The sequence below is a fragment of the Lagenorhynchus albirostris genome, chromosome 8, assembly GCF_949774975.1.
Source record: "Lagenorhynchus albirostris chromosome 8, mLagAlb1.1, whole genome shotgun sequence".
Taxonomy (NCBI): Eukaryota; Metazoa; Chordata; class Mammalia; order Artiodactyla; family Delphinidae; genus Lagenorhynchus; species Lagenorhynchus albirostris.
In genome coordinates this window covers 22,705,664-22,726,017 of record NC_083102.1, presented here as the reverse complement: position 1 = coordinate 22,726,017, position 20,354 = coordinate 22,705,664, and the positions used below count along the sequence as shown (strand labels likewise).

Sequence of the window (20,354 nt, the reverse complement as noted above, 5' to 3'; positions counted from 1 at the left end):
AACCAGCTGAGAGAGTGTTCTAGGGTGAATAACCTTGGTTAGGAAGAGCAGAAGTTTAGACTCATAAAGCAAGCAAAAAGATATTGGTCTGTCTCATTTCATGCAATTGTGAATAAGAGATCAAGATTGTCATGGATGATGGTGAACATCGATATTTGAGTTCAATTAATTTCCGTTTCAACTTTTGGTAGTGGCATTGAGCAAAGTTGCCAATTAAAGTGCTGTTAGATTTCAAATTCGTATATGATTTAGCCATTACAGACTTGTGGTTTGATCAGAGCCCCAAAATTATCTGCGATGATGTCCTTTCTGAAACCCAATCCAATAAGAAAGTAAATTTAAGGAGCAATTTTAAATTAAATAAATTTAGGATAAATTAAGAGGAATGACATGTATACACTGATGTGTATAAAATTGATGACTAATAAAAAAAGAGGAATCAGGTGGGGCTGGTACACCCAGGGGAGTTTTTGGTCTTCTGATCAATATCATAAGGTTTGGTGTAGTGGAAAGAGCTTCGACTCTGGCGTAAACACAGGCTCACATTCTAGTCCCACTTACTTGCTGTGAGACCTCAGGCAAATCATTTGTTCTCTCAATACAGTCATTTGTACTTTCCTAATTTGTCAAATGGGGATAATTATGCCAAATTTTTAAGATTCTTATACTGATTAACAGAAGTAACATATACACAGTGCGTAGTAGGCTCTTAATAAATATTAGTTCTCCTCCCCTTATTCTGTTCTTCCAGGGACCTTTTCTCTCAAAATGAAGATTATCCTAAAATAAAGAATCTACCATTTTATGTTCTTTCTTGTGCTCAACAAGTACTCATTTTTTTAAAAAAAAAATCATATCTGGGATTTTATAGTTAGGGAATTTAAAATGGTATAGCTACAAAGAACATGAACAAATCCAAATAATTTCCAAAGCTATTATCTTAACACCATCTATATGGATGACATTGGGGGGAAATACAGAAATGATTCACAACTGAGGGCTGGTTCAGAGGGCTTGTTTTCTAATGGGGAGATCAATATGTAACAATCTATTATGAAGACCAGAGGAAATAAGGTAGAGAGAACGAATTAAAATAGATGTGAAAGGATCTTTGACTTCTGCTGGGATCTAACTAACCTAATTTTTTTTTTTTTTGCTGTACGCGGGCCTCTCACTGTTTTGGCCTCTCCCGTTGCGGAGCACAGGCTCCGGACGCGCAGGCTCAGCGGCCATGGCTCACGGGCCTAACCGCTCCGCGGTATGTGGGATCTTCCTGGACCAGGGCACGAACCCGTGTCCCCTGCATCGGCAGGCGGACTCTCAACCACTGCGCCACCAGAGAAGCCCCTAACTAACCTAATTTGATTGCCTGATTCCTGGTCCATGCAGCAGTGATTTTCTGTGGCATTGTCAATATGACACTTTCAAGGGTCACATTCCAATAATGAACCTCTTTGCCATTTGCTGACACATCTGTCGGCATGCAAATGTTAACATCACTAACCCCCTTTCATCTTCTATTCAAATTCAAAAATAAATTACCTGTTCTCTCTAGGGTCAAACTCCCACATCCTGGAGATGAGCAATGATAGTAAATTACTGAAAATAACAAGCGGATAAACAAATAAATTGAAATGGTCTCTGGGGAAATGCACGACACATAATTGTCTATTAGATATACAGCCAGTAGTTTGTTCTCCTACCCTTCTCATCTGTTCCATCAGCCTTCCCAGGAGAATATGTCTCTCCAGCTCCTTTCTCTACACTGGTCACTCTTATCATGCATTAGCCCGTAGCACCTTTCCATGATTAATAGGCAGTCACCTCTGTGCAAGATTTTGTTTTATATCTTCTGTGGAATATTTTTATGAATTGTAAAGTTATCAGATTTATCGTGGCATAAAAGTCTCTACAAACTAGCTCCTGTTTTTTCTTCAGCTTCATGCCCTGCTACTTCTAACTTCCTGTATACATGTACTTAGTTCTTTGTCATACTGGGCTCCTGGCAGTTCCGTGTTCCTTTTGCTCTGTGAATATTGCTCTATGTACCAGAAGGGCCACCCTACTTCACTCATCTTGAAAATTCATTCTCCTGAGTCGAGTATCAGATTAAATTCCTCTTCTAGGAAAACTTGCCTAACATACCCTGCTGACTTTATGCCACCATGTTATATGCTGCCACTGAATCTTGAACACACTTCTATTATAAGTACAGGCTTGTATATCTTTCTGTACCTGTGACTGACTATTCCATGAACTATTTGAGAGCAGGAACTATATGGTTTTTTTTACATTTTTAACTCCTGACACTGTAGGAACCCAGTAAGTTTCTGATACATAAATCAAAGAATCAATCAGAGTCTATGCCTCCATTAAGGGAGAAAAGCTGTACACATAAAAACAAATCTTTCATTTATTCATATATATATTTAGTACCTTTCTCCCTGTGCCAAATGTTGTACTTGGCAGGAAGAATAAAAGGATGAGTAAACGTGATGCTTGACCTGGAGGAGCTCACTTTCTCATGGAGTAGCAGACATGTGATCCCTCATTTCAGTGATGCTAAGACATTACTGGTCATCACATGTGCCATTATGTTATGGACAAGCACTCATTCTAAAGGAAGAATTCACATCACATTCCCACCCCAGTCTCTGTAACATATAGTTGAATGTAGCTTTCCTATTCACTGGGTCCCTTTCAGAAACCAACAAATAAATAATGTGATTCTTTGCCCTTTCATTTGACTCTACTTGATATGCAACAAGGTCATTATGATTCTGGGGGCCCTGAGGAAATAGAAGACTCCCTATGCCAGTCACACCTTCCACAAAACACAGTTTTTGAAAAAAGCAAGCAGATCACTCGACACCTAATCAGCAACAATCTTGAGATGGAACTAGAAACCGAATGTCAAAACCTGCATAAAAAGATGAACAATTAAGAGTAAAGCAGTGGTCAGAGAAAGTTGATTTTCTTGGTGACAGAGCTGAAATCTGTGTTCCCAGTTTGACTAACCCAAGGACACAGAGTGTAGGTTAGGGGCTGCCTGAGCACTTGGCTCCTTTTTTTTTTTCTTACCATCTTTATAAATTCCCTCATTGTTTTACTGGCTCTGTAGTTAATTTTTTTCTAATGAGACTAGGTTAACTAAAGTCATCTGACATGGAAAAGGAGGAGGTATGGTTAAAAAGGAAGCTAATTAGCAAGTTAATTATAGCAGGTAAAAAAGTGCACCGGTTATATAAATAAGCTATTGTTATGCACATGCAAGTTGGGCCTTGTCAAGGGACTTGTTAAGGTTTAGAGGTCAGAGGATCCGTGTAATTAGGTGTTTAGGGAAAAAATAATAATAATAAAAGCAAAACAGCCACCAGAATTAGGAATGGCTGATGAGCCACTAACAGAAATGCCTTATTAAATTGGGCTCTGCTGCTGGAGGGGTCGTTGGAGTGCTTCAGGGTTTCCAGGGAAGGCACCACCACCAAAACAACGAAAAGAAAAGCTAGCTGGAACCAGAGCCAACAGAATTGCTGATGAGGAAAGTTTAAAGGCCTAGACACAAGGGCCCCTGGACTGGAGAGGTGGCAGTAGGGCTGGTGATGTCACTATGCTGAGCAACAAGAAGAAATACATTGTCAATGGCAACTCTGGGATTAAAGCCCAGGTGAGGCTAAGCTCTTATTTACCAGTCTTGCTGCCGCTATAGCCACTGTTGTAAAAGGCCAGCTGCTTTTACCCTCCTTTCCTGCTTTCGTCCCTTCTTCTGGCGTAACGTGAGCTGCTCCTCTCCTAAGTCTCTTTCCCTTCTTCGCCTTGATGCCTGTTGGAATTAGGCAATTTTCTCTCAAATGGATAAGGAGGGTTCCCTTAAAGGACCCTCCGATTTCAGATAAGGTAGGAAAGTTAGAGGTAGAATCTACCAGAGTATCCCAACCGGGGTGGGAAGATTACTGTTTTACAAGTAGGAGTGAAAAATGTAATGGCACGTAACTATTAAGGGGAGGTGGGCACCAGGGATGGGTTGTCAGTAAAAGATAAATATTTATTTCTTGGGGCAATTGTATAACTTACTCTATATAAGTGATTAGTCTCTTTTTAATATTCTTCTGTCTTAAAGAAACTTGAGTTCAGTGTCTGACAAGTAAACAAGATTTAGAACCCTATGTCTCTGAGTGCAGAAAGCCTACATAGCCTAGTCTTTAGTGCCAAAAGATAGCCTAAACTCGGGAATTCCCTGACGGGACAGTGGTTAGGGCTCTGCGCTTCCACTGCAGGGGGTATGGGTTTGATCCCTGGTCTGGGAACTGAGATCCCACAAACTGCACAGCACAGCCAGAAAAAAAAAAAGATATCCTGAACTTGACTTGGGTAGGAGGAAGTACTGTAAATGGAGGGGACTTTATAGAGAAGAGAGCTCAGTAACTGGTTTGAAATGATGGCGCAGCTAGATGGCTACATGGTTTGGTATTGTTGGGGTAAACGGGTGTGTGCCCACCCACCCCATCCTACAAATCTAGAGAGGTAGAGTGACTGGTCCCCTCTAGTGGTGTGTGAGTGCGAGGGGGTGGTACATAATCTAAGGCAGGGTTTGTCTGTTACTCTTTTTTAAAAGTAGGCACTACTGACATTAGTGACTCATTGTGGGCTTTGGAAAGTCAATGACTACTCCTTTTCCTAGATGGGCCTCTAAAAAAGAATGAAGACATATTATTGTCTTGAACAAGCTTGGTGAAATGGAAGCCAGGGTTTTGAGCTTGACTGCTACTCCCCTCCCCATCTTCTCACCCACCTTCTTCCCCTTCCCCACTTTTTTTTTTTTTTTTGCCCTTAAAAATTCTTTTAACTGTAGACTTGGCTTATGGTTACCATATTTACTTAATATTCAATCAAGTACAGACTCTGAAGATAGAGTAAGATTCATCGTTTCGGCACATGGCTGCCTATTATGTGTCAGGCGTTTTCGCCTGAGGATATAAAGGTGAATAAGATACATGGCTCCTGCCTTCATGGAGCCTAGTTTGTACAGGATACAGGTAGATAGTTGTATTCACTGTGATAAGAGAAGTACATGGAAGTTCATCCCATGGAAGTGCATAAAAGGGCACTTTATCTTTTTGGAATAAATTGCTACTTCAGTAAAATAATTAATTTTGCCATTTTTCATTTTGGGAAATGCTTCTAATCCAAGAATTTTCTTATTGCTGCAAACAATTTGCAAACTCTAAAGTACTACACAGGCTATATTTGTTGTTATAGCTATGAAAATGCTACAAATTCCCCTAAAAGGCATGCTAAGCTAATTTGATTTGGCATTGGTCCCCTTGTCTGAATACTCAAATGACTCAGTAGTTACCTCTAACTGCAGGAAATGTGGCCGACAGTTGCTGCTTTCATTCTGGTATGCCGTATCTGTGTTCTGCCCGTCAAGGAACCATCTTTTTATCATGAAAGGCAGAATCAGTTGTCAGATCTTTGATTTTTCCTGCCTCCATGCCAAATGGATCCACATCTAAGCAATTATGCAAACATTCAATTAGGGAAAAATAAAGAAAGATATTTGTTGAATAATGATATGAGCTTTGATGTGAAGTGTTATAAAGTATCAGCTGAACTTTGAACAGTAGGAAAAAGAGATAAAATTGCAAAAAGATCATGATCAGATATTGTCCAAAATGCAACCTCCAAGAATATTGAGGTTTATACATATTCAGTCCAGTTATCCACTCTTACATCTGTTATAGTTAACAAATTATCAACCTTGTGGCTTTTAGTATTTTGTGATACCAAACATTAAAAATTATAAATTAGGGAATTCCCTGGTGGTCCAGTGGTTAAGACGCTGTGCTTTCACTCCTGTGGCCCGGGTTCATTCTCTGGTTGGGCAACTAAGATCCTGCAAGCTGCAGGGCGTGGCCAAAATTAAAAAAAATTTTTTTTAAATAATAGATTAATTTTTACTATACTTATTAGTACTGAAAAGCTAATTAATGCATTTTAGAAAGCCTTTAAAAAGCTAGAGTGACTACCTGCAAGAGTTACAAGAACAGTGAATTTGTAGGGGGTGGGAGTTGGGGATCCAGGTATTAATTGAATCACCTGCTGTGTTTCACGGTTTGCATACATTGTTTCATATAACCCTCTAAAACTTTTGAAGTAAGTTCTTTCATCTTTGTCGTATTTACCAGAAGAGGAGGGTCACAAAAACATCTTGATGAACAGCATATAGCTAATGAGTAGCATAACCAGGGTTTAAATGCAGTTCCAGAAAGCTCTGTATGAATAGAAAGCTTTTTTTTTTTTTTCTATTGTACCATACTATTTCCTGAGAATCTTAAAACCTGAAGGCAGGTCACTTTACCTTTCTGTATCTTGCAGTTTCTCATCTTAGATATATGAAGATTGGAATAGATAGTCTCAAAGATTCTTTCCAGCTTTAATTTTCAGTTAAACTATAGGAAGGATTTCTGAATATGACTTGACTTTCTATTTTAACCGGTACATCCCCTTCTCCCTTTGATTGCAAGAGGTATATAGTCAGAGAGTGGTTCCAGGATTTAAATTTCATAGAAACAGAGTAGGTAAAGAATGAAAAATCATTCTCTCCAAAGAGTCTTAACATTCCAAATGTGGGTTAGTGCAATCAGATCAGCTATGAGGGAAGGTAAGATCCTATAATGCAAGCCTTGAATTGCTGTCTCAAAATGGAGGTTATTTTCCTTTGTGTAACTAGAGTTCTTTTTCTTAGCAGATCCAGTTTGCTGACCAGAAGCAAGAATTCAACAAACGTCCCACCAAAATTGGACGTCGCTCTCTGTCTCGCTCCATTTCTCAGTCATCTACTGACAGCTATAGCTCAGGTGAGGACTGAACGGCTATGGACCCACTTGTGGAGGCTACTTAAGTATGATCAACGGACCCTCCTGTCTATCCCAGGCTAATTAAGCATGATCAAACCTATGTTTTGGTATAAACACTTTGATTCTCAGTGGAAATTTGGACCAAAATTCTGGATGGAATCTTTGGATTCCTGTTGGGGATTCAGAGTGGAGCTTAATAGAGGCTTCCTCTTCCAATAAAGGCAGAAGAGGGTGATTAAAGAAATTGAGCTCTGACTTATTCAGAGGGTGAGAGTATGTTGCTCACTGATGACCTTCACTGAGCAGCATGTGTGAAGACTTGTGTTTTTTCCATTCTTTGAATGGAAAATAAAAGAGGGGTTCCCCATACATCCATCTGGGAAACTTAATTGCCCCGAGAAACAGTGAAATCATTGTAGCTAGTTCAAGTGAGCCCTTTGCCTTCTCTTCTAAGCTGTGACATTGTATTGTCTGTTACTCCTTCCTTCCTGGCAGTGGCATTAATTCCAATATATGGGCCCTGGGCTTGAGTTATCATTTAATGCCAGATGAATATTAACATGTGAGACCTTTTGTCAGCATTGACCATTTGTTTTTTGTTTGTTTGTTTTGTTTTGTTTTTTTAACATCTTTATTGGAGTATAATTGCTTTACAATGTTGTGTTAGTTTCTGCTGTATAACAAAGTGAATCAGCTATATGCATACGAATATCCCCATATCCCCTCCCTCTTGCGTCTCCCTCCCACCCTCCCTATTCCACCCCTCTACGTGGCCACAAAGCACTGAGCTGATCTCCCTGTGCTATGCAGCTGCTTCCCACTAGCTATTGACCATTTGTTCAACAGTGCCCAGTATATGTCTGATCTAATATGGAGCTATTTTATTTTGCTCTTATATAGGAATGTGGTAGGAAGCTGAGTGTTTATCCTAGTTACCTCTTCACATTATAAATAGAACATTCATTAGAAAATTTTCATCTTGACCTGAAATTTTGTTTTTCACACAAATAGGAAAGTAGTGTTTGTTATGTAAAGTTGAAGAAAGCTTGTTTGAGACACTAACTTTTAGATTGGGTAGATTGTTATTTACAGTTTTTACATTTCTTGTTTTACATTTCCCTCACAATCACATAATGTAAATCCCTAGGGATTTTTGTCTAAAGATACCGAATTTTGTACTTATTCTGCTAAAATAACCAGCAGAATAATAAATAATTAAATTAAATAATTTTCAATAACTGTTGAAAATTGATGAACCAGTTACTGTAACTCTGGAAAGTATAATAGTTGTGCAAATGTGAATTGTAAAAGAGTGTGTACATTTTAGACTCTTGAGTTTGTGCATGTTATCTAAAGATTGATAACTAAATGATAATAGTACTAAAATTTAACTTCAGCTCAATCTCTTCCCTACACACTGGACCCACATTTCCAACTATGTTCCTGTGGTGAAAACCAATGCCTGCCTTCCCACAGAAGTCCCCTATGCAGGGAGGGTACTTACAAAATCTCTATTTACCCAGAAGAGTGGGTTTGTCGCCTTTGAACACGTAGTTGCCTGGTATAGCTCATTGGTGAGTGATATTGACTGATGTCACCACCCTGCATAAATTGGACCTTTTAGGTTGAACTATGTGAAATTGCCATTTCTATAGTAAAAAAAATTATCAACCTTATATATCCATTAAGGGTACTGAGTTTGGGAGTGTGGAGTCGAAACATCCTGGACTTAGAAAATAACTTAAAGATCAATTATTCAGCTTCCCATTGGATGCTGGAATTGCCTTGATAGCATTCCTGACAAATGGCCATCTGGCCTCTTTGGGAGCATTTTAGATCATAGGGTGATCCTTGCTTGATTTAGTAATTTAGGTCCCAATAAGCTCTTATACAATCCCTAAAATTTAAAGATTTTATTTAGAAATAAAAATCACCATATTTGGCTGCCTGATTTGGAGGGCATCCTACTGTCCTGGTTAACCTTATCTGGATATATTCCAGATCGTGTCCTTTTAAAAATATTATGCCTGTGAATATAATGTTCTTGGTGTGGTCCAAAATAACCTATAGTAGGTGTTATTTCCATAAACTCAATGCTTTTCAAATGAAACCTAAGATTATGTTTGCAGCTGTGTCACACACGCTGTTACCTTCTCTTGTTTCCACATGAATTGTCAAACCCTTTTAAACAGACTGTGGGGGCTTCCCTGGTGGCGCAGTGGTTGAGAGTCCGCCTGCCGATGCAGGGGACACGGGTTCGTGCCCCGGTCTGGGAAGATCCCACGTGCCCCGGAGCGGCTAGGCCCGTGAGCCATGGTCGCTGAGCCTGCGCGTCCAGAGCCTGTGCTCCGCAACGGGAGAGGCCACAACAGTGAGAGGCCCGCGTACCGCAAAAAAAAACAAAAAACAAAACAGACTGTGAATGGAGATGCCTACTGCCTATATTCTTGGACTGGGAGTTAGGAGAGACCTAGTTTCTAGGCTTTGATCAGTGTGTGATTTGTTGTGGGATCCTGGAAAACTCTGACAGTCTGAAATGCTCATAACAGAGGCAATGGGAAAGTTATATGAGGTAACACAGAAAAAGCTCCATACTCATCAAATGAAAAGCCAGGAATAACAAAATTACAGCTTTCTAAATATGAGAAGATATGCAAATGCATGTCAGTAAGAACTTGGAACCCATTTTCAGCATATGTTATATTTTAATTGACTATAGAAATTAATATTGTTAGAGCCCCAAAGACTGATCCTTGGACTTCTTCCCTTCTGTGTTTATCTCTTCCCAAGGGAACTCATTCAGTCTCCTAGTTTTAAATACCATATATTGGTGTTTGATTCTCAAATTTTATCTCTAGCCCAAATCTTTCCTCTGTACCCTAGCCCCAGATATTCAACTACCTGCTCAGTCCTTTCACTTCGATGTTTTATAGGCATCTCAGCTCTCCCATGTCTTAAAAACTGAATTGCTGAGTTCCAACCTTGCCCGTCTTCAGTCTATTCTCAATGCTGCAGCCAGATTCATTTTTTAAAATAAGTCAGATCGTATCACTTCTTAGCCCCAAACCCTCCAGTGGCTTCCCAGTCTCGCTCTGAGTAGGATCTAAAGTTCTCACAATGGCCTACAAGACCCTATACCATCCACCCTCACATTATATTTCTAATCACATCTCTAATTTCCCAAACTTTCCTCCTCCCCTGGCTATTTTGTTCACTCCAGTCGTGCTATCCTACTAACTGTTATTTTGAAACATGCCACTCATTCTCCTGCCTTAAGGCCTTTGCACTTGCTATTTCCTCTGCCTGGAATGCTCTAGGATACCCTCACTGGGTATCTTGCCTCCTTAGGTTCTTAACCAAAGATCACCTTCTCACTGAGACCTATCCTCTTTTAAAATTGTACAGACACCCCACACCTATCAAATTTTCCTCCTTTATTTTTCTCCATAGCACTTATTATCATATAACATATAATTTATTGTTGTCTTTCTTCCCTTACTTGAATATGAGATCCATGAGAGCAGAGATTTTTATCTCTTTGGTATTGCTCTATTCCCACCACTTAGAACTGTGTTTGACACATAAGAGGTGCTCAATAAATACATATTGGGGAAGGTGTCCAGAGACATTCTTATACGACTTTACACCCCTGTAAAGGAGTATATACCTCTGATACACTTTCTGTATGTGAAGAGTTAGAAGGTTTATGACATTTCAAAAAAAGATACCTTCCTGTCCAAAGTGCTTGTTTTACTGAAGATACTTAGAGTCTTACCTAGGCTGTGGCGTACTCTCCCTTCCTAATGATCCTAATACTAAGTTTTGCCGTGCTTTTATTTAGGAACCTCTTCTGGCCTTTTCAACCAGGCTCCTTCTGGGAATCACAGAACACAGAAAAGGATGGTTCTTCAAAGGATGGATCATAACTAGTACCCTGCTAGATGCAGAGGAGAGACGTTAATTCATATATTCAGTGGATGCTCCAAGACATTAGGGCTTAATTCTAATGGAACCCAGACTGAAAGGGGCTACGTCAATCCTTGAAATTATTTTATAAAAAACAAACTTCTAAAAACTCTTTCTCTAAGCACAAAACCCTTAAAAACAAATGAATAGAAGAGACTTTTCTTCAAAGTCAGATCATTCTCAGTGATATATTTCTGAAAAAGCTTTGCAGTGAGTTAATTGGTTAAGGATAAGGAAAGAGGACCAAAGTTCCTTAGTTCATAATTGGTTCTTCTAAAGCTTGAAGTATTTTCAGATTTTTCCAAATAACAAAGTTTTGTTTGTCTATATTTTGGTTGCTAACATAGCTTTTCACATATTTCTAGAGTGTCATCAATGAAATCTGCTGCACATTGACACACAGGTCATTACTGTTATTCTATTACCAAATGAATAGATTGGGTCCAAGAGGAATTGCCTGACTTAAAATAGTCTGATAGGACTAATTCAGCCAGAAGTCTGACTGCTTCTTCTCCTAGCAATAACCCACAATATCACAGCTTCTAGGAGGTAAGGCTTAATCAGGCTTGAGCCATAGAACATATGTATGACAGTTCCCTGGGGTAGATTGTGGATTAGTGATTCACCAAATTATGTTTTGATTCTGAGATACCATGAAACAAGAGAACATCCCATGAAAGAGTTATTTTGTACTTTGTATTACTTTTCTACCTAGAAATTGAACCCTTTTTTTGTGATTATCTCATTTATTCATAAGATTTTTCTGGTGGGAGTTAGGGGAAAGGGAGAACATGGGGAGAGAGAGGATCTATTATACTCCCTATTTTATGGTTGGATAAATTGAAAATTGGTCACTTAACCAATTAGAGGTGAAGCTAGAGCTAAGGTCTCAGACCTGTACTTCAGTAGATGATTGTCTTGATTATCGGTTGTTCATTTTTAACTAAATTATGACTCTGGGCTTCATAATGTGCTGACAATTACAAACACTTTAGAAACTGTTCAAGCATATGTGTGTGTGTGTGTATATATATATATATATATATATATATATATATATATATGTTGGGTTTCTCTAAATTTTCCTAGGAAGAATTTTTAATTCAATCTCAACTATTTTCATGAATATGCTACTTTAAATATAGTGGCAGAAATGAGTTATGGATTTAAAAAAAATGTTATGTTAGTTCAGGAATAATCTTTCCACTGTGTTTGCAACAATAGCATTCTCTTGGTCTAAGTGTGTCAGCCATTTTGCATTCACATATTAGTACAGTCTAGACAACTGATACTTTTGGATCTCACTTGATAACAGGTCTATATAAAGGGCTCTTTGAAAACAAATCCATTTTGGCTCAAAGAAAAAGATTGGTTGAACTAACTATAACCAGTTGGCTACTGTTAAGAAAAGAAAATACAGTTCTTTCCCTTTAGAAAGGGGAAGTAGTATAATTTTTTTCTTTGAGTTGGAAGAAAACCAAAAATTTGAGTACTTCTCTTAAGGAGAATTTTAGGGGGTTTTGTTGTTTGGTTGGCTTTTTTCCCCTGACTCGTCCTTAAAAGCTGAAGAGGCATAGGGAGAGGAGAGCTATTCTGGGTAGAGTTAGGACTCCAGTCTCAACCTTTTTCATCACTGCCAGCCAACCACCTGCTGCTTGGGTAGATTAACAGATGACAGAGGTAGAGAAAAAAAGAAACTGCTAAATAATATTGTATGTATGTCATTCCTTTCCCATTCAAAATCCTAGAGCTAAGTAAGAACCCTTAAAGATGTTATATTTGGTATTGAATTAAAAATATGTACAAAAAACAGTAATAATACCAGGTATCATTTACTGAGTGCTTAATTACTTTATGCCAGCATTGCACTAAGCACTTTATGTACATTATTTTATTTAATCTTCTCAACAACTTGATTCTGACAAATCATGTCTGCATATTATATAGTCTGCTTCATAGCACATATTACAACCATATAGAAAGAAAAACTCTAAATAATTAATTCTGTAATTAGTTATTTCATGTCTGACTCACCTACTAGACTGAAAATCCCATGAAGGCAAAGACAATCGATATCCGTCCTGTATGCCCAGCACTTAGACTGTGCCTGGTACATAGTAGATGCACAATAAAATTCATTGACTGAACAACTGAATGTGTGAATGACTGAATACATGAATGAATTAACAACCCTATGAAAAAGGTTCTGGTATCACCTCTACTTTATACCCAGAAGCAGAGACTGAGACTTCAACCAAAATCTCTCTGACTCCAGAACACTTAACCACTGTATTTAAATGGCCATTAGGGAGCATAAAAATCATCATGGCTCTGGAAAAGGATTTGAAATTTCAGGATACTCTGAATGTGAAGACTTTCTTCAAAAGCAACTTTTCTATACATTTGGATCAGGATTAGGATGGCTGTTAGCTTTCTTCTCCCAGGTGATAGAAGCATGGTTCCCCTAAGCCTCCGACTCATAAGCCATTTCTGAGTATTGATTGGTGAAACAGGTGACTGCCCAGGAAACTGTTTCTGGGCTCTGTTGCCAAAGGTACTTTGAGCTCTCACTCACCCTAGGAGGGAGAACCATAGACTTTTTGTACAGATTATCTCCTTTCAAGAACAAAAGTCCCTTTGGGGATTTATTAATTCCCCCACCTCCCCGGGTGCTCATGTTCTTTCTTGTTGCCTCGTGTTAGGACTTTGCTCTAGGGCAGTTTTCCAGCTCCAAGAGAGACACTCGGGCCCCTGCTGCCCAAACATTCTGTAGCACCATGCTTGATTAACTGGGCAAGGTCAGACTTGCCTTTTACAGCCCTCCCAGAGATAGACCCTTTGCTAAGAAATCCCAGAAATGCCTTAATTCTCTGGATATAAGTAGATCAGGAGACCCTAGGAGCTCTGAGCTTTTGTAGCTTTCTCCCTTAAAAATGATGGAAGTACTTCTTATCTCATTGAGAAATATATAATGCTTTATAGACAGTGCTTTATGTCCCCAACCTTCCTCCCCCCAAAACCTTGAGGACTGCTTAGGAAGAAACTATCCTCAGGAACTTAAACATAAATCAAAGAAATCATCCAGCAAATGATTAGCAACTACAGAATTATATGAAGACTAAAAAGACCTCAGTCAAACATGGGAATGGCAGCAGCCGTAGCTGCCTATTAGCCACAATCAAAAGTCGTAGACCTTCCACCCTCTAGTGTATGTTGCTAAATGGATTAGTCATCAGAGCATTTAATTATACTGAAAGAGGGTTTATCTGCTTCTCTGGGAATCTAAAATGCCTAATGCAGGACCCACTGAGGCCAGCAAGAAGGAAGAGCACACTGAATACTTCATTGTCAATGTCTAATTGGGTCTGCAGGCATAGTTCAGCCTCATCAGAGCCAGTCTTAAAAAAGAAAGCTCTGTTTTGTCAGACAAACACTTTTTGTGTGGTTCTTAATTACTTTCCCATGGGTTCCTTGTTTTCTAGGTCTTATCTGTTCAGTTACTGTACTGAAACACAAATTACATCAGGTGTTTGAGCAGCAAGCAGAGAAGGGTAGCTAGGATCCCAGAAACCCATAGGTTAATCACCATGATCATGCATTAAGAACTTGAACCTATTGCTACAGTGGTATAACCTCTCTCTTTTTTCATTTTCAAGGACTTCTGCATGTTCTGAAGATAAAGTTAGCCTTAGATTCCAAGTTAATGCTACCCAGGGGGGATGTCTTTGGCAACGTCTCTCAGCTTCCTCTTTCTGGCCTGCGGATAGCACTTTCCATGGGTGGTGATTGAGACAGCTCCTTGGTGCCACTTAGGTGCTTACTTACCAAATGTGTAAATTTACAAGGTGCTGGATTACTAGAAAAGCCTCAGTTCACTCCACGGTTTGGAGTTTTAGAGGAATCCATTTTTTCCCCTAAAGGTATTTTATTCTGTCATTCCAGCTGCTTCATATACAGATAGCTCTGATGATGAGACATCTCCCAGGGACAAGCAGCAAAAGAACTCTAAGGGAAGCAGTGACTTCTGTGTCAAGAACATCAAACAGGCGGAGTTTGGACGAAGAGAAATTGAAATTGCTGAACAAGGTAAGGAAAATAAACACCTTTTCCTCTCAAGCTGCCATGTTAATTCATTTTTACATCCTGGGCTCTAGTAGTTTGTGAAATTTCAGTGTGATTTTGAAGAATACTTATAACAAAAGAAATATGGGCTCAGGAAACACTGTGGGGAGGGAGTAAACTCTAGAGGGTCTAGAAGGAACAAGGAAGAGGGGGAGAGAGACTAGATAAGGGGGACTGGGATACAGGGAATTAAACATTGGACCATTTACCTCTGGAAGTCTCTTGTAACAGAAAAATCAAGTTTAATGTTTTGATCCCTTGAGAAACTTAATCTAACAGAGAACCTGTTTGGGGAAGGATCTTATCTTAAGAGAGTACATTTTTCTGTTATTCTTTACCTCTCATCCCTCCTCTCTAAAATTGCTGCTTGTGTATTGGGCCTTTTCAGAAATGCCGGCACTGATGGCTTTGAGGAAGAGAGCTCAAGGAGAGAAACCTTTGGCCGGAGCCAAAATTGTGGGTTGCACACATATCACTGCTCAGACTGCTGTGAGTCCTTTTCCGTTCTCTACATAACAATAGTTAATAACAGCCACCAGCTATTGAGGGCTGGCACATGCCAAGCACTAGTTCAGAGCTTAACAAGCGCTCATTAGCCCTCATAATGGCCATGTAGAAGCACATATTCCTGTTTCCATTTTATAAATGAGGAAGCTGAAGCTCAGGGAGTTTAAGTAATTTGTCCAAGGTTATACAGCTAGTAAACCACAGAATCGAGATTTAAACTTCAATATATCTGATTCCCAAGCTTATTCTTTCTCCAGTCTTCTCCACTGCTTCCCCTTATCTTCCCTTCCTGTGTCATTTCTACACAGCACCTCTGTGTTAGGCTGCTTTCAGCTGCAAATAAGAGAAAACCTGATTCAACCTGGACTGTACATAAGGGAATTCATGACATTACGTAGCTAGAAGTCCAGAGGTAAGGTGGACTTCAGTTGAAGGCTCTCAGGGCTCAGTTTCATCTTCCTGTGATTTTCTTGGAGCTGCCTCCTCTCTGTGCTTACTTCATCCTCGGGCTGATAGCAAGATGGTTACAGCTGTTTAAGCCATCCCAGACTGACATGAAGAGGAAGAAGGACCATTTCTTCCTCTCTCCCAAGAGCAAGGAAACCTTTCCCAGAAGTCCTCCAGGGTACTCTGTCATGACACTGAGCAGAACTGGATCACATGCTCATGCCCCACCAGTCCTGGCAAAAGAACTGGGGTTTCCATGATTGGTTTAGATCCGTAATTTTCACCCTTGTCAGATTCACTGACCCCTTTTGATTAAAAAATATGTTTTGCAACGGCCCAGTATTTTATTGAAATGAAATTCAGATATAGCATAGCTAGGTACATATAATTTTTAAAAAATAAATGTAAAATCTTACTGAAATATGAAGAATAAAAGGAAAGCAATTTATAATAAAATAATGTGTATTTCAATATGTAAGTGCTTGGGTACAAGTAGAGTTGAATAGTCAGATATTTGTACTTACTTATAGCATTATTTGAATGTGAGTGCTACAAATGTGTATACATAAAATGTGTTACTGGTTCCATAGCATCAGAGAAATATTGCCAAATTATATAATTTTCTGAAATTATAAACAACTTTTTGTAAATTTCTGAATAACAACAATATCAAAAATATGAGTTTTCTCTTGGTTTATACACTTGTTGCATTCTTGGAAAAACTATTATTGTTTTGTATTAAAACTACAACAATACCTTTGTTGATATGTAAAGTGGAATAAAGTTCTAAACTCAGGTAATTATAAATAGATTTCTCACTCATGTGAACTTTTCATTGGAACACTTGAAAATTATACCAGATATGGCATGGTTTTTTTGTTCTAGGAGACTGTCCTACACTTTTGAAATGTCAAGATCCCTGGCTCTACCCACTAAATGCTAGTAACACTCCCCTACCAATTACCGTGACAACCAAAATGCCCCCACAGTTTTCCAAAGTTCCTCTGCTGAGAACCACTGACTTAGAGTTGTCATCATCAAAGATGTGATACATATTTATTTGCCAACCATAATGAGACCACTACAGGAAATCAGTGTATTAAGAAATTGTCTGGACTCTTTTATGGGATTTATAAGATCCAGGTCATTTGTATGACTAGATCTCTTCCAAAAGATTGTCTTGTAAGCACAACACTATGTGGCCACATTCCTTATTCAGAATAGCAGATTCCTCAAGACACAGCTACTGTTAGCATCTTCCCTGTGAGACTTTTCTGGGTTATGTGTTCTCTGAGGAAAAGGATACCTTGGTACCCCAAAATTAGTATAATAAATTGAAAAGCTATCACTTTTTGGAGCTATAGACTAATGAATCAAGGCAGAAACACTCTTGGAACCTTTTTTGGACTTCCCCAGTCAGGGACATGAGACTTCAGTGTGGTGGCTTAAAATAGTTAGTGCTTCTGTACTGTCTCATGTTGCTAAATTACATCTAGTTTCTTTTTTACCCCCTGGCTCATAAACATTACCACTCTTCAAGGTTACTTTCTTTTTTTTCCTGAATGGAGTAATCAAAATTAGTTTACCAATTTTAATATTATTTTATTGTTCCCTCCCCACATTTTTCTGTTTCCTTTAAAAAAATAATTACAAAGGAATTTTGCTTTGTTTTTTTTAATCTCTATTTTATTTTTCTGATTACAAAAGTAATTCATGTTCATTTTACAATATTCAAGCATTACCACAATCTATAATGTAGAAAGACAAAGTCTGCTATAATCCCATGCTCCAGAAATAGCTATCATAGTTAACAGTTTCCTGTCCATGTTTCTAATAGACTTGGATCTAAATATTTATATTTTTTAGGTGTGTTTCCATAGTTCCTTCCAACCAGATTCCTTAGCTACTCTCTCTAAACAGTAATGATTTAAAGTCAAGTTAAACCAGCTTCTGAGCTCTGTCCTTCTCCCACTTCTACCTGCCTTCACTTCTGCTTGAGCCCTAATAGCCAGCAGTCTTGACTCATAGTTCTTTAAATAGTTCTTATATTCTTGGTCCCAGTCACTTTTCTAGTTAATTTATATTGCTTTGTAGGTAAGTCTCAGTATCATTCTCTTCTTTGGCACGTTGAGGAATCCTAGTTATAGAAATTCAGAAATTCTTTAAGGTGAAAATTAAAATAGGATAGAAAAAAATTGGATTGGATATTGAAAGGTAAAGAAATTAAGATATAGGGCTTCCCTGGTGGCACAGTGGTTGAGAGTCCGCCTGCCGATGCAGGGGACACGGGTTCGTGCCCCGGTCCGGGAAGATCCCACATGCCGCGGAGCGGCTGGGCCCGTGAGCCATGGCCACTGAGGCTGCGCGTCCAGAGCCTGTGTTCCGCAACGGGAGAGGCCACAACAGTGAGAGGCCCGCGTACCGCAAAAAAAAAAAAAAAAAAAAAAGTAAAAAAAAGAAATTAAGATATAAGAGTAGTTCTGCTGTGGCCTTTGACGAATTATGTGAGAGAGTTAGCCTAGTGGAGTTGTTTGCATGTATTTTTTTTTAATTAGAGCATATTTTTAATTAGAATTTTTATTTTGTATATAAATATTAGAAAATACAAATTTTTTTAAATGAAAATTATCAGTACCCAAAGTTAAGCACTGTCAGGAAATTTTAAAACAAACTTTGTCACCAAAGATTTATCCATGTTAAAAGAGCTCTTAATCGAAGCAGTAGGGTGGTACATTACCTTCTTTTTTTTTTTTAATATTTATTCATTTATTTATTTGGCTGCATTGGGTCTTAGTTGCGGTACGCGGGATCTTCGTTGCAGTGTGCGGGATCTTTAGTTGCGGCATGTGGGATCTTTTTAGTTGCGGCATGTGGGATCTTTTTAGTGGTGGCATGTGGGATCTAGTTCCCTGACCGGAGATTGAACCTGGGCCCCCTCCATTGGGAATGCAGTCTTAACCATTGGACCACCAGGGAAGTCCCTATACTACCTTCTTATAAAGAAGCCTATCTCCATCTTACAAACTGAAGTGAAAGCAAGTCAGGATCAAATCAGTGGATTAAATTTATTTTAATAATTTTTAAAACTTTGAAATATACACAGATTTATAGAAAAGTTGCAAATACAGTACAGATAACTTTTTTTTCTGAACCATTGAAGAGTAAGTTGCCAGCCTTATGATGCTCCCACAAATACCTTAGTGTATATTTTCTACAAACAAGAACATTCTCCTGTCCAACCAGTACAACCATTCAAAATTAGGAAATTAACATTGATTCATTATTGCCATCTAATCCTCAGGTCCCATTTGAGCTTCACTAATTGTCCCAATAATACTTTTTTATAACCAAAGGATCCTGTCCATAGTTATGGGTCTCATTTAATTGTTATCTCTTTAGTCTCCTGCAGTGCTGGATAGTTCATCAGTCTTTCCTTGACTTTCATGACGTTGACACTTTGAAGATTATAGACAAATTATTCTGTAGTATGTCCTTAGTACGTAGAAAGTGATGCTGTGCTTTTTTCATTTAATCCTATCAGATGGCACTTGTTTTCGATTTGTCCCGTAACTGTTGTTCATTTTGATCCCTTGATGGAGGTGGTGTCTGCCAGACTTTTCTAGGGTAAAAGTTATTTTTCCCCTTTTGTAATTAATAAGTATTTTGTGAGGTAGTAATATGAAACTGTGTAAATATCCCATTCTTCATCAAACCTTCCAATTATTCATTCATTTATGTATTTTTATTTGTGTGGAGTCATTGTTTCCTATTTTATTTAATGGGTTATAATCCATTACTATCATTATTTATTATGATAAAAATTGTTCCAATTTTGGCCAAGAGGAACCCGTGAAGTCTTGCTTCTGTGCCTTGTCTCTTGACATATCCCTTTCATTCTTTGAGCACTTCCTTGCTTCTGGTACAAGATGATCTAAGCTCATTTTGTACCTTCCCTGTCCTATCCCTGGAATCAGCCATTTCTCCAAGGAGCCCTGGTTCCTTTTCCTTTTAGTGGATCTGTACTCTAGTGTACTCTTTGCTATTGGGATATCATTGTTCCTGGATCCTCTTGCATTAATTTTCAAAAATAATTGCCCATTAACTCTTCATATATATCTTTTGCCCTGTTCTCTCCTTCTGTAAATTAGGCCATTGATAGTATCCCATAGATCTTAGATGCTCTCTTCTGCTTTTTTCCCCCACTCTTTTTTCTTTCTGTATTTCAGTTTGGTGATTTCTATTGATCTATCTTCAAGTTCACTGACTCTGTCCCTAGATATGCCCAGTCTGGTGATAAGCCTAATGAAAGAATTCTTAAATCTGATCCTTAAAAAAAAAAAAAAAAATTCTGACATTTCTATTTGACTTGTTTTTATAGTTTCCATCTCTATGCTGAAATTCCCTACCTGTTCATGGATGTTGTCCATCTTTTTCACTACACCCCTTAGCATA

At 38.5% G+C, this 20,354-nt stretch overlaps 1 protein-coding gene across 4 annotated transcripts in view; it reads left to right on the top strand.

Moving 5' to 3' along the window:
- AHCYL2 (adenosylhomocysteinase like 2) overlaps window positions 1-20,354 on the top strand; it is a 173,311-nt gene that overhangs the window by 114,252 nt on the left and 38,705 nt on the right. For 3 of the 4 annotated variants that reach the window (XM_060156706.1, XM_060156705.1, XM_060156708.1), the window contains exons 2-4: window positions 6,749-6,860; window positions 14,769-14,912; window positions 15,337-15,437. In XM_060156706.1, the coding sequence (XP_060012689.1) occupies window positions 6,749-6,860; window positions 14,769-14,912; window positions 15,337-15,437 (357 nt within the window). The remainder of the gene's footprint in view (window positions 1-6,748; window positions 6,861-14,768; window positions 14,913-15,336; window positions 15,438-20,354) is intronic. The other variant, XM_060156707.1, reaches the window with a different exon arrangement.